General features: G+C 39.3%; 1 protein-coding gene across 11 annotated transcripts in view; it reads left to right on the forward strand.

The window, feature by feature from the left end:
- Positions 1-14,869, forward strand: part of ahctf1 (AT-hook containing transcription factor 1) — a 131,227-nt gene that overhangs the window by 56,355 nt on the left and 60,003 nt on the right. For all 11 annotated transcript variants that reach the window (XM_033025864.1, XM_033025867.1, XM_033025870.1 and 8 more), the window contains exons 10-15: positions 5,320-5,501; positions 6,422-6,483; positions 8,185-8,313; positions 10,705-10,795; positions 12,156-12,245; positions 14,603-14,743. In XM_033025864.1, coding sequence (XP_032881755.1) covers positions 5,320-5,501; positions 6,422-6,483; positions 8,185-8,313; positions 10,705-10,795; positions 12,156-12,245; positions 14,603-14,743 — 695 coding nt within the window. The remainder of the gene's footprint in view (positions 1-5,319; positions 5,502-6,421; positions 6,484-8,184; positions 8,314-10,704; positions 10,796-12,155; positions 12,246-14,602; positions 14,744-14,869) is intronic.

The raw sequence follows: 14,869 nt of genomic DNA on the forward strand, positions 1-14,869 counted from the left end.
TTCAATGCGGTCTGCCAGGAGCTGCAGTTGGACATACTTCCTGCACACGTAGTCACCAGGGACACCGACCATATCCCAGATCTCCCACTTGTTGCAGGATGAGCAAACCATGGGGCCGATCTCAACTGACATGGCTTACCCCCAAATTAAATCAACTCACTCCCACTATCAAAATCTTAATCCTTTAAACTGTACCTTTACTAAAAAGCACTGCACCCTTAACTAGCTGCGCCCTCAACTAGCTGCGCCCTCAACTAGCTGCGCCCTCAACTAGCTGCGCCCTCTACTCGCTGCGCCCTCTACTCGCTGCGCCCTCTACTCGCTGCGCCCTCTACTCGCTGCGCCCTTAACCAGAAAGCAGAAATACAAACCTGGTGTTGCTCCCAATCAACTGCTTCCTCTAGTCCGCTTCCACCAATCAGCGGCTTCCTCCAGACCACTTCTTTTGAAGTGTGATGGAACGTTGCAGAGTGGGCGATCCAACCGCTCCCGGGCCTCTGTGGAACAAAGCCCCGCGCTCCGTTTTTAAACTCACCGCCCGGACGTTGCTCCAACCGCTCCCGGGCCTCTGTGGAACAAAGCCCCGCGCTCCGTTTTTTAACACCGCCCGGACGCTGCTCCAACCACTCCTGGGCCTCCAACCACCAATATGCTTGCATTTAATATCAAACGAAAAGAGATCTTGCCCACTATTTGTAGTGACCCACAGTCAATCTGTCTGAATTTGGTCAGGATACAAAGGGTGTATTTTGATTGACTGAAGGTACACAAAATGCTGGCGTAACTCAGCGGGACAGGCAGCATCTCTGGTGACTTTTCGGGTCGAGACCCTTCTTCAGACTGATGACTTGATGGACTGAACTGTGGTGCACGCACGTAGTCCTATCCTCAATTTTTCCTCAGCAGCCAACAAATCATCCTGCACAATTTTTAAATTTATATTCTTTAAACTTTTTTATCAAATATTAAAATGAAACTCTTTTAAGCTTAGCAAATTTCTATTTATAATGGGTTTTAATTTCAAGGTGTGGTTGCGCAGAAGTTACTAATGCAGAAGTTAATGATAGCCATAAAGACTCTCAGGCTGTCACAATAATCCCTCTGAGTCACTACCTTCTTATCTGGTCTGACCTATTTGTGACTCCAAACCTTCTCTGCTTGTCTGACTCCTAAATGATCTCTGCACTAGCAAGCCACTTGAAAGCCAAACATAAACAGTTGTCTTCTCATTTTTGCAATTCTGATGAAGAGTCATTGACTCTAAATGATGATTCTGTTTCCCTCACTGGTGCTATCTGACCTGATCAGTGCTTCCAGATCTGTTCTTCAGAATCCCAGGGTATGTCTTGTCTCAACAGCAGACGAGAGGGGACAGCGCAGTGATATGAAGGTGGAAATAAAAGTTGCCCTTGACTCCTTGACATTAACTTCACAGATGTAATATTGGCAAAGACGCTTCCCGATTGCCACCTACGGTTCTCCCTCTGCTGATGAATTGGTGTTCCTCTTTGTTGAATGACGGTTGTAAGAAGCACCACTGCTCACAGAATGTAATGAAAAAGTGCTAGAATCAGAGAGCATCTGTGGAAAGAAAAACAGTTAAAATTTCTGGTCAAAGATCCCTCATCAGAAGTGCTTAAGGGAGAAACAAACAAGCAAAGTTGCAGGGTGTGGAGGAGGAGTGAAAAGGAGAAAATAATATCTCAAAATTGAGGCCAGTGTTGCCCTGGGGATAAACTGTAACCGAGGTCTACCAGATGATTTGTTAAATTAGGGCATTTAGAAAAAGTAAAAAGGAACATAAATTGTAAAATGCAGAGCTTCCAGACGTGTGCCACAGCTCTAAGAGAATGGAGAGAAAAAAAACTGAGCTTTATCACAGAAACACTAGCCAGTTCTGATACAGATGGACCTGAACATATAGAATTGAATATTGTCTGGAAAATTGCAAGGAGCCCTGATAGAACATTGAGTTCTGTTCCGTTAGTTTACAGTATATGAGATTAAAGTAATTATGAGATTAAAGTTAATTGCTGCTTCTTGTGAAAACACTCTTTTTGTGTCCATGGATGGTTGGAAGAGAAGAGGTTCTGTCGTTGTATGGTAAGATTCCATATGAACTAGAATGGTTAGTGAATTAGACGAAAGTGTTGTGAAGGGGCAGTCTCTTAGAAATGCAGGCAGAGGAAGGGTTGGGGAAGATGCACTGGGCAATGGAATCTCGTTGAAGGTGGCTGAAATTATGAAGAATGAGATGCCATGCTTGTGAAGCTGCAACCCAGGACTTGCATGCGCAGTAAACAGTGTGCAGCAGACATTGCATTTATCTCACAATCTAGTGAGCAGATCAGAGCTCGGTAGTTCTAGTTAGAATGGTGGCGGACAATTAAAGTTCCAGTGCACTAACAATGATGGCATCAAGACAAAAGAGTGAGGAAGTGTCTTGGTCTATCTATCATATAAATATTAAAACTGATCTTGGATGTGTGTGTGTGTGTATTTATTTATGTGTGTGTGTTTTTATTTGTGTGCTGTTTGTCTGTGATTCACATCTCCTCAAACACGATGCGCTAGCGGTGAAATGTGTGCATTTTCCGATAGATTTATGCCATGATGTCAAGAATCGGCTCATCTGAAATTTTGATGCATTATTTCCTGAGTTATTTATTAAAATTGTTCACAAATCTGAAATCTTTTTCAAAGTTAACGAGCTGATGAAGTCACAATGGCTCTGCTCCTCGCGGCCTGTTTTCAACGCGCAGCCTGCTGGGCACTGTTTTCCACGCGCTGCGAGTCACGCCCCCCCCCCCCCTTCAGTCATTTTGTTGCTTCCTGCTCGCAGTCGACTCTCACTCGTCCGGCCATCCGCAGCACCCTGCCGCTGAAGCCGCTGAACACACTGTAATTTGGTAAGGTTTCCGAGGTCCCAAGCGCTCCAGCTGCCCGTTCGCAGTCGGCCCCGCCCGCTCAGTGTCTGCACCGCCCGCTCGTCGAGTTCAAGTCCGCCCTCTCACTCCTCTCCCCCTCCTCTCCTCTCCCACTCCTCCCCCTCCTTTCTCCCACTTCCCCCTCTCTCTCCCAATCCCCCCCTCTGTCTTTCTCCCCCCTCTTCCTCCAATCTCCTCCTCTCCCCTCCCCACCCCCTCCCTTCCCTGCCCCACTCCCTCTGTCTCTGCTCCTCTGTCTCTGCCCCCTCTCTCTCTGCCCTTTCTCTCTACCCGCCCCCCCTCTCTAGACGCGCCTGCGAGGTGGAGGCTATGCGTCAGTGGATAGGGCGGGGATGGGGTAAAAGGAGTCAATGAATAATATTAATATAATATTGTGGGGGGGATGGTTAGTGTGTGTGATGCCGCAGGCCACCCCACCCCCCCCCGCAACCCCAACGTCCCCTTGGTCTAGTATCTATCTATCTATATCTATATACTATTAAAACTCTGTGCCTGCCGTCCAGCTGCCTTTCTGCCTTTTGATTCGTTCCATCATGTGATGTCACAATGTCCAATACTCGCAGATGTCCAATTGGAATGGCCGATGCTCGCAGATGTCCAATCGGATTGGATCCATTTACATGTACGGCTGCCGGCTGCATTTCCTCCTTCGATTCATTGCCACGCCGAATCCAGACGCTCAATCTCCGAGATCATTTCCATTTCGGTAGAGATTTCGCTTTTCTTTCTAAGTATCCGCTCCTCATTACATTTCTTCGTGTTTAACTACACGTTTTTAATCAAATCCTTCTCCCCCCCCCCCCCCCCAATATTTTAAAAATAAACTGGCTTCTCACCCATAGAAGCAGCCATTTCGGTAGACATTTCACTTTCCATTCCAACTATCCACTCATTAGATTTCGTTATGTTTATGTCCACATTTTTCATTAAAACCTCATTCCTGGGCCGCTTGAGTTGGAGGACCACGTCTCCCGTGGGGGCTACGGGTAGGGAACGGCTGCGTTGGGGGAGCAGACCCAACGGGTCTGCCCTTGGTCTAGTATACTTATAAAATTCTGATCTTGGATGTGTGTGTATTTAGTTGTGTGTTCGTCTGCGTTTCACATCTCCTCGAAAACACGACACGCTAACGGTGAAATTTTTACATATTCTGATAGATTTACGCCATGATGCCTCATCTCAAAATTTGATGCTTTATTTCCCGAGTTATTTATGAAAATGTTCACAAATGTGCAGAAACTTGGAAAAAATAACTTTTTCCCTGTGCTTAGCCCTGCTTGCAACATTGTTGCTTTCCAAGTACACTGAGTTCTGCTCACCCTAGCAAGTGCAAATGCATTTTTTTTTGTTTAAAAACGAGGGAGGTTGAACTGAGCAGCCTGCGCAGGGCTATGGGCGAGTGCTGGAATAAGGGGAACGGCTTGCGTTGGTGGACCAGGCCTCCCGTGTGACGGGGACCCAACAGATCCCAGTTGGTCTAGTCCCTTTAAAAGTTTAGTCTAGCTGGTCAATGCCCTATTACCTGCTTAATCAACAGCAAAGTGATGGAGTCATGGATGGTGCTGTCAAATGGTACATACTTACCAATAACCCATCCATCGATTCTCAGACTGGACATTGCCATACCTAATTGGCTCCAGATCTCAGTGCAGCAAACATGAACTTAAAGATCCCAATCCTAGAAGTGAAATGGTGACTGCCTTTGACATGAAGATCACATTTGACTGAGTTGCATCAAGGACCCCTGATGAAATAAATCAGTTTGCATGTCTCTCAAAGAAAGTTTGTTGTGATTGTTAGTAGTCAAACATGCCAGAAATAAGAACATCATCACAGGAGTCCACGGGGTAGTGACCTTTTCTACAAGTCATTGCTCTTCTAATAATGATATCACAGAAAGGACAGTGATGATGCTGGTTTTGGGGCAGTATGGCATTTATCCTCCTCCAGCTGTGACGACTGTTAGCAAGATCTGGTTAATATGCAGAAGGTTAAGAATTTAAATATTCCAGGCTGGGTTAAGAAATTTTCCAATAACATTAGAGCTTTATGTTTTTACAAGTGCTGAAATGTTTTGGATTGCAATGTTTAAAAATAATCAAATTAAATATTAAAGTATATATTTCATAGCGTTATTGTAATAATGCTGCATATGGAAATCAAAAATATAAATTGTCATGTTTCGGAAGTTCAGTGGTTAGAGTAAATCCAGTTTCCAAATAATTAATGATTTAACTTGTCAACTAAATTCTACAATGCATATTTTTTTTTTTTTTGTAAAGGCTTCAGTGAAGAGATAAAGCAATGGCATTGTACTTTGCCTCCATATCTCTTGGTTCCGGTTTTCATTTTCATGATTTCTTATTTCTAGAGCGGGTGAGAAGCTTGGTAACTGCCCGTATTTTGCATTATGGTCCCTTGATGCTGTGGTGAACATGACCTTCCCATATTATCTGCTGGATGTCATCGTACTTGAAAGAAGCCTTAGCCGGGGAGTTCCTCCTTCTTATCCTCCACCAGAGCAATTTTTTAATCCTAGTACATACAATTTTGGTGAGTGCACTGTACAATAACAACTGATCATAATGCAGAAGCATTCTTGTGAATGAAATGTGAGTTGAAATGTAAGTTGATTAATTGCTGACATTGAATGCAGAGGTAATTATTCAGGGAATAATTCAGCATTCAGATTCCCAGCGTGTGAAATTATCCTGCCAAACCATAGATTTCAACTGAAAAATAAAAGTCTTTCGATGCTAAAAGTTTCAATAGGAAGAGAAAAAGCTAGAAATACTCAGCTGGCTAGGCTGTAACTGCAGATCAATGCTTGGTCAGTTTTTGAAAAAATTAACTGACTTTCACTAAGAAACAGTAGGGATATTATTATTGCCCATTCACAATTAACCAGTCTATCAAAACTAGTTTACATGGTTTATGTTTGTCGTAACTGAGTATATGTGTTGGAAATGACATAAAACGTCACACCTATTCCTTTTCTCCAGAGATGTTATCTGACCTGCTGAGTTACTCCAGCTTTTTGTGTCTATCTTCGGTTTAAACCAGCATCTGCAGCTCCTTCACATACGTTATCTCATTGCTTATGGAATCGCACGTCATTAACAACATTTTTGTTATTTTGCAATTTATTGTTAAGCCTCATATTTATGATCTCTTGCATCAGATTTGTATTCTATTTCTTTTGATTATCGGAAAATATCTTTTTAGCTGCCGAAGTCTTAAGCTTGAGGATTTCTCTCTGACAACTCTCGGTTCTCCGATCGCTATTGAATATTAAAATGTGAATGGCTTAAACTGAAATTATGAGGGGGATTTTAAGTAATCCATCTTGTTATGTTTACGTGGCAGAAAGTGAACCAAAAATAAACATGGCAGGGCAAATTTATGTTGAAGATACTATAGATAAATCAAAATTACATTTTCAATGGTGTAAATAATTTTCTCTACTTTTATAGATGCAACTTGTTTGCTAAATACTGGACTTGTTCATATAACTGGTTCTGGTTTTCAAAAAGAGGTGAGTTTTAATGAACATTTCCTCATAGTAATGTAGCAGTGGGTTAATATTTTACCTTGAGGTAATATGGATGAAAAAGTTACAACCCTAATTGTCATTTTAAAAGGGTTAAATTGAGACTTAAGATGATCCAATGTTACTTAATTGAGTTTTAATCAGTCTTGTAGGTCCTCATAATTTAATCCTTTTATGCCTGTTTTAAATATTTTTTTTTAAATTTGTCTTTAGTTACTATTTATATCTGCAATATTATATGTTCAATATTTTGTGGTTTGATTTAACTAGTCAGTCCTTTGGAATGAAGATGTGATCGGAGTGTAACTTTAATTTGCAGAAAGGTTTTTGCCCCATCAAATTCAATTATATTTAACAACAATGTAGCCGATCCCTGTCTCCTACCTTAGTCCACAGGCTAACTAATTATTTTCTTCCATTTACGTATTCATTCCTTTTTGAATCCAGCAATTTAACCAGCTGAACCACAGTCCCAGAACATGTTAGATTCCATATGAAATATATGTATATATCTTTCAAGTTTTACCTTGTCACTAACTTTGTTTTGTTTTGCCTATCACCACTCTATCCCTTGGTTCTTAACCAAGGTTTCTACCCGAATTCCACAATAACAATAAACCTTCATGTGAGAACAGATGTCTCTTCTCCGAGACCCAGCCCATCCAACTAGTAGCTGAACCACTTCCTCAAGAATTGGCATTTGTGTGCAAGGAAGCTAATACTATCCCTTTGGCACTTTTTCTAGTCATGTTATATGTGCTATCCACCAATTTCAATGATCACTTATGTGGCATAGGGAATGTTGAGGTTCTGCTCTTTATCTTCTTTTCCTATTTCAAAATCTGCCTGCAGGGCCTCGTCCCTTCTGTTTATATCATTTGAACCATCAAGACCTCCCCCTCACCTCTCCCCTAGCAGTTTTATAAACACTTAATGATATTTTTGGTGCCTTAATTAGTAAACTCGATTGACTCGAATGTATTAATTCTTATCATATAATTCATTTAGCTTGATCCTAGCTTTATATATTTTACTTCTCCCACTTGCTCAAATAAAGCCTATAAAGCAATACAGTTGTGTAGCTAGTAGAGCTACTGTCGCACAGGGTCCAATCCTGACTTCCAATGCTGCCCAATCTGCTGAGTTTGCATGTTCTTCCTGTGACCACATAACTCTCTGGGTGCTTCAGCTTTGTCCTCAAGATGTGTTGCTTGCTAGATTAATTGGCTGCTCTAAACTGTGCCCAGTCTGTAGATCATTGGTAGAGTATGGGGTCTGTTGATGGGAATATTGGTTGCAGAAAAAATTAATGGGCAATGGTATAATTCTGTAAGCTAGTAGAGACACAATGAACATAATATCCCCCTATGTTATAAGGACATAGGAAATATGGTATAATTTGCTTGGGTTACTCTTTGGCATCTAGGATTTTACTTAAATCCCTGATTCTGGACATTTGTGAATGTAATATACTGATAGTAGTTACTTTGCTTATATAACTGCTACCGAACAGATTCTGAAATGTGTTTGTAATTTTGTCATCATTCACAATAGTCAACAATCCATGGTCTTTCAGGTCTTTGAGGAAATTGGAATTCTGAGCTCTCCTATTAAAATATTCTATGGGGTTAATATGTTTAGTTTGATAAAAGTTTATTGAAGGATTTTTGATGACATATTTTCTAGACATTGAATTATTTGAAGAAAGTCGGCCCTTTTCTTAGTGAAGCTATACCGGATGGTTACAGTCGTTGCCTGATGGCTGGGCTTTTGTCTCCAAGACTAGCAGATGTACAGCCTTCTTGCCTGTCACAAGTAAGTACAGAGTGAGAGTCGTTTACATTGTTTTAATTTGTACAAATGAACACCAAAGAAAAGATAAATACTGTTTTTTTGCATTTGAGCTCTTGTGGTGAAATGCTTACCTGAAACAGTATAGATTTCATTCTGTGAACATTTTTATCATTGATTTGTGGAATTATGTGTAATACATCCTTGAATATAACATAATATATTAAGGTGTATAAAATCATAAGGGGAATAAATAGGGTGAATGCCGTCATTTTCCCATGGTAGGGAAATCAAGAACCAGAGGGCACAGGTTTATGGTCCGGGGAAAGTTTTGTATTAACCTGAGAGGCAATATTTTCACACATTTAGTGGTGGGTATATGGAACGAGCTGGCAGAGAAGTAGTTGAGGCAGGTGTTAAAGTTCAATTACTTATCACAGACAAGTCAAACACCAAGCGTGGCAAGATTCTTTTATTCGCTTGCGGGTGTGTGCTGTAAGCTATACACCTTAGCTTCCATGTCGCACACACCTCGAGCAAAGAAAAGTTAGTACAGGTATAGTCATTTCTTATCAATAAATACACCTTCTAAAATTTTCCCATACTGTTTTTTTTCTGCTGGGAAAAACTCTACTTGAAAGATGACTGCTTTTTGTTCTTTCAGTAAATCTCCATTTCAATTTACGAACCAAACTTGACCAAATTTAACTCCTTTTCACAGGTACAATGGCAATATAAAATACATTTGCACAGGTACATAGATAGGAAATGGTTTGAGGGTTATAAACCAAATGTGGGCAAATGGAACTAGTTAGATGGGGCATCTTAGTCAGCATGGGAAAGTTGGGCCAAAGGCCAAATAATGATATTAACATTCAAAATCAACTGCTGAACTGCTTATTGTCAGATTTATTTTTCATCATTTTACTTAAAGGTAGTGGACTGATTTATTGAATGTGTTTCCTTCTGTGAAAAACTAAATGGTGATCTTTGTTTTCTCTTATTCAATAACGACGTTCTCTTTTATAGGATTTTCAATGTAGTAAGATGCTTTCAGAGAGAGCTCTCAAACAAAATGGGGATATTAAGACAATTGAGAATATGTTTAGAGCATTATAAGTAGGGAAGAGGCTAAAGGAGGTAGAGAAATTAAGGGTACCCTGTTAGTCGAGGCAGATTTGACATATGCATAACTGAAAATGTTATTGCATGATGTTTTTAATAAATAGCTTTGTATCGAACAAATGATGGTTGTGTTTCTATTAAATTTTTAGTTGCAGAATCTGTATGTATTCTTTGATTTGACTGCCTCTTCACATTTAGAGTCAAATAATGCCATGGATGTTCACATCTGTAAATGAACAAAGTTCTATGTAATGTTTTTTAAACAAAATATAAGCTTTTTGGAAACCGATTTTGAACAGATAAACCTACGGAGCAGCAAACTTGTTGAGTACATTATTGTTGAGATAATGTTATTATCTTTTGCAACTACTCTATAGCTTGATTGTTTGAGAAGAGATATTTTTGTTTTTTTCCCTCAGTAAGGTTTTTGAAGAAATGAGGTAAATAGAGGAACATTTATCAATTTTTTCCAATTTAACAAATGTTTGTTAACTTTCTGACTTGCCTCGTGGACTCTGGGGTTTAAGTTGGATAGGTTTCTTAATTTCGGCAATAGGTTTGGATGTTGAAATTACTGGAAGTTAATTAGTGCCTTTCAAATATGAGTGGTACGTTTGTAGAACTGCTTGCTCTAAGCTCAGGGAACTTAGGTTTGACCCTGTCTTTCTTTGCTGAATGTGTTGAGTTTGCATATTCTCATAGTAATCATACAGACTTTTCACTGAGTTCTCTGATTTCCTCTCATCCCAAAGACTGGCAGGTTGATATGCTGCTTTAAATTGTTCCTACTATGTAGGCGAGTTGTGGGATGTTGTTGGGAATGTGGGGAGAATAAAATGGGATTTGTGTAAATAGGTACTTGATGTTTGGTGTTGCCTTTGAGCTAAAGGGCCTGTTTATGTGCTGTGGGATGCTGACTCTGGCTAAACCATGCAATGTCTGGCATCCTTTTTGACCATAAAATGTATTTGGTTCATTTTGATTTGGTCTGCATTTCATGTGAGATTCACATAGAGTCCTATAAAAGTACAACATGTAATGGATCTGTTGGGCCACTGAGTTCACATCAGGCATCCATTTACACTTCCTATACTAATTTTCGTTTATCATCCCTTCTTCCCCCTCCCCCAAGATTCTACCACTCCTCCACACAATCTACAGTGGCCAATTAGCCTACAAAACTGTATGTCTGAGATGCTGGTGCACGCTTTTGACTACTGAGCCAGTGATTTAAAATTGAAGCGGTGTTTGGAGTTCAAATGTAATTGTAATATCAATTCTCTCTTTCAGGAGGAAAAGCTTGAAGCTATTTTGTCAGCAGCTGTGGAATCTAGTTCTTTGGGTTTAATAACCGGATGCATCAAACAATGGACGACAGAAGGTAAGCCATCAAAGTGTTTAAAACAAAATTAGCTTAGTTCTTTTTAAATATTTGAATTTTACTTTGAATTGAATGGTCTTGTAATTGAATGTAGTGAGTATGGGTAGAATTGAAAGTGAATGTTTAAAATATGACTATCAACTGTTGTTTCCATTTGCAGCTTTGTATTCTGGCCACCTAAATAATGTGATTTGAAAATTGATTGATCTGGGGATAATTGAACTCAAGAGGCTGAATGGCTTGCTGTTGTTGTAGGGTGTGAATATGTTGTGTGTTAGGATACTAAGCTAGATAAAGCAAGTGAAATTGATTTAGAATCCTGTATCCTGGGAAAAAGACTGCGCATTCACTCTATCGTAATAAAAATGTCCCAGCCTACCCAACCTCTTCCTATAACTCAATTCTGCAAGCCAAGATAACGTAGTGGAGAATCTCTTCTGCACCCTTCCCTATTTAATGACATCCTTCCTGTAGCTGAGTGCCCAGAACTGCAAAAAGTACTCCAAGTCAGGGTGTCACCCTGACTTGTACAGTTGCATCATTAGTCCATCAATCAATCATTAATACTTAATGATTTATCCAAATTTGTTTTGGTCTGCAGAAAATTATTATATCAGGCAGGCAGATTGCATGAATTACCCATTGTTGTCATTATCTCATTCAAGTATCGATGCTTCATATTGGCCTAGTCATGAAATGTTAATCTTGTGAGGAAAATAATTAGGAAAAGAATATTCTTGTCAGCAAGAATTATTGGATAGTTGTCTGGCGCTTTCATGTCTTCTATCTTCCACATATTAACCCGACCTAAAATAGCACTCGCACAATATAATTATGTAAATAGACAATAAAATAAAAGCTAAAGAATGCAACTCTTACTCAACTATACGTGTACGTGCTAAGAAATAAATTGTGAGCTTTTGCACCCAATCTTTAAGTTTCATTTAGCATCATTAAACTTAGTACACTGCCATAACTGTTCAAAGGTTAAAAAAAAAGATGGGATATTTTACTTTGTGAACAACTGAGTATAGTTTGAAGAACGTGTTACAAATAAAATTAAGTTCATTAAACTCGCTCATCTGAAGTTGTACTTATTGATCCCTGCATGAATCTCCTAAATTGATCTTATTAGTTACTAATTCCCTTCCTATTCAGTAATTTGAGCAGAGAGCAGCTGAAATACCAATAGATATTTTCACACAATTTGACATCACATTTTTTGCAATTCATTGAACTAAACTATTTTAAGCATACTGAAAAACCTTTTTAGCTTGTGCACAATTTTTTTAACTGTTTAATGTGTGATTTTTGTTCTGTATTGTGATTTTTTTTTTTTTTTTAAACTCTTCATTGCAAGAACAACCCAGGTCAGCTGCCAGTCTGCGTTTTGTGCTTGAGTGGACCTGGAAAAAAATAACTCGTACAAAAGAGGAACTGGACAACATCTGTAAGTCCACAGCTAATAAACATAATTTTATTTACTTCCTATACTTGGCCTTTCCCACTTGAAACCTCCTGTGGTGCAGATGCAGCAAATCAGATCTTGTATTTCTAGAATGCTTAGCTTTTCAACTGAAGATCTATTCGCACCTATGAGAATATCTTTTGGTATTTTTTAGTCTTGGGGTTGCACTTTAATGTTCTATCTCATCAATAGATTTATACTATTACTGGAAGAAAATAATTTCATTTCTCAGCATGTTTATCCCTAAACAGTTAATCATCCAAGTTGATTTTGTATGCTATACCCTTAACCGCTTTTTAAAATCACTTTGGGGGTAAAAATTGATTTACAGTGAGTAATAGATCTGGATGTGACACCTAGAGCACAAGTGGTTTGAGGAGGTTGAAGTAGAGTGTCCAAGATATGTTCTATCTCTAAATTATAGGGGCTTTAATTAAAACGTAAGTTGTAATGGTAACATGGCAAGCTTGTTTTATGATCTTTGTTTATCTTTATCTACTTTTTCACCACTTTGAATTTAACAATTTAGCAGTGAGGCATCTAGATTTGCATAATAAAAATAAAAATCAATAAATGTATGTCTTCACCATATGCTCGTGGGACACAGGGAATGCATGTGCACTTTAACCACTGAATGTCTTGGCAAAATGGATTATAATTCTCAACCCTTCATGCCATTCACTTGTACTTAACACAAATTCTTCCAGATCAAACTGTTGCTGCTGTAGCCTGTCTTGATCACCCGTGGTGCCGTACTTTGTGTTGATCTGGTATCTACCCCACCTTGCCAAATCACCCATATTTACCATCTAGTTCACTGTTTAGAAATGGGCCAGTACCGTCAGACTATGGAATTCAAGAGTCAAGTGTTTAATTGTCATATATACCGAAACGGAACAATGATATTATTACTTGCAGCAGCAAACCGGATCTGTAATCACAGTACTCAGATAAGGCAGTAAACAAAAAAAGTTCCATAAATTAAAAAAAAAACTTCATGCAAAACAAAAACATAATGTCCCTAGTGAAACCAAGACAGTTTGTAGTTTAGTTGGTGTTCGTCGTGTATATGAGGCTAATGGTTGGTGGGAAGCAGCTGTTTCTGAGCCTGGAGATTCATTTTCTGACTCCTGTACGACCTTCACAATGCCAGGAGTGAAATGAGATATGGCCAGGGTTGTGAAGGTCGTTGTTGATGCTAGCTTCCTTTCTGAGACGGCACCTCCTAGAGATCCGTTTGATGATAGGAGGATTGGTACCCGTGATAGACCAAACAAGTTAGGTATAGCTTGCCGAGCTCGCCATTTTCGCCTGCTCTTCCAAAATCTTGTGTATCTGGCCAACCAATTTGGCCCCTTCGCAATCTGTCTATCACTATGCTTGATTCCGTTTACTTTTTTTTATTTTCCCTGACCCTAACCATTTTGGAGTTGAGCCAAATGAGCTGCTCAGAAAACGGTAATGTATACTTTTTGAAGTGCTCCATGTTATTAAAACTTAAGCTCCAACAACAATCCTGTGACCATGCTCTATTATTGATGGAACTAAATATTTGGAGGGTATTTTAACATTTTCATAAAGAAACAATAGCCTTATTTATGACATTTATTTGACTAATACCAAATTAACATTTCATCAGTGGATCAAGCCATTTATAACTTTAGCAACCTAACGTTCTTAAAGATTTAATGTCTCTTATTTTTGTTTTGCATAAAGGAAGGGGTTTATATTTTGTTTTGCTTCATAACATGTTGCACAAACCTTATGTGTGCCCTTGTCCGTCATTACGTTCTTCGAGATTTTATCTGGTGATCTTTCTTCAGAACTCGAAATTTTGTATATTGAGTTTCTGAGAGATGTGTAAGTCAACCTTGAGCATATCTGTTTTGGAAGAGACCTGTTATTTGCATCTTCCTGGTTGGAAGGGGCAAGTGCTTGCTTGGCAGCTCCCTTTCATAACTTAGCTGACATCATAAACTTGTATGTAGACAAAAAATGCTGGAGAAACTCAGCAGGTGCGGCAGCATCTATGGAGAGAAGGAATTGGTGACGTTTCGGGTCGAGACCCTTCTTCAGAAACTTCGCCAATTCCTTCTCTCCATAGATGCTGCCACACCCGCTGAGTTTCTCCAGCATTTTTGTCTACCTTTGATTTTTCCAGCATCTGCAGTTCTTTCTTAAACACTTGTAAATATGGTTCTGTTGATGTGAGCCAAGTGGGACATCCTAAATTTAATGAATGAAATGTGAGAATTATTTTCTGGAAACTGTTCAAGGTTGTTTTGAAGATTGCCTTATTCTTAACTCTAGATTGTCTCACCTTGTCCTTTAACCACTAGGTATTTCACTTTTTGATGGATCGTGTCACTTCATTGACTCACACACACTCCAGTCTCTACAGCACTGCCAGATGTTACTTAGCAACCTCACCACCATTGTTAGCTGTTTCCTTACAGAGGCCCAGGAATTGACTGAGCGAGGTGTGTTTTTAACTATTACAGTTGCCATTCCTTTCTATTGTTACTAACATGAAGTTTTATTTTGTGCACAGAAACATTTAATTAAATTTCCTAAATCATACTAACAATTAAACACCGAATACTTTC

Source organism: Amblyraja radiata, chromosome 8 (assembly GCF_010909765.2).
Source record: "Amblyraja radiata isolate CabotCenter1 chromosome 8, sAmbRad1.1.pri, whole genome shotgun sequence".
Classification (NCBI taxonomy): domain Eukaryota; kingdom Metazoa; phylum Chordata; class Chondrichthyes; order Rajiformes; family Rajidae; genus Amblyraja; species Amblyraja radiata.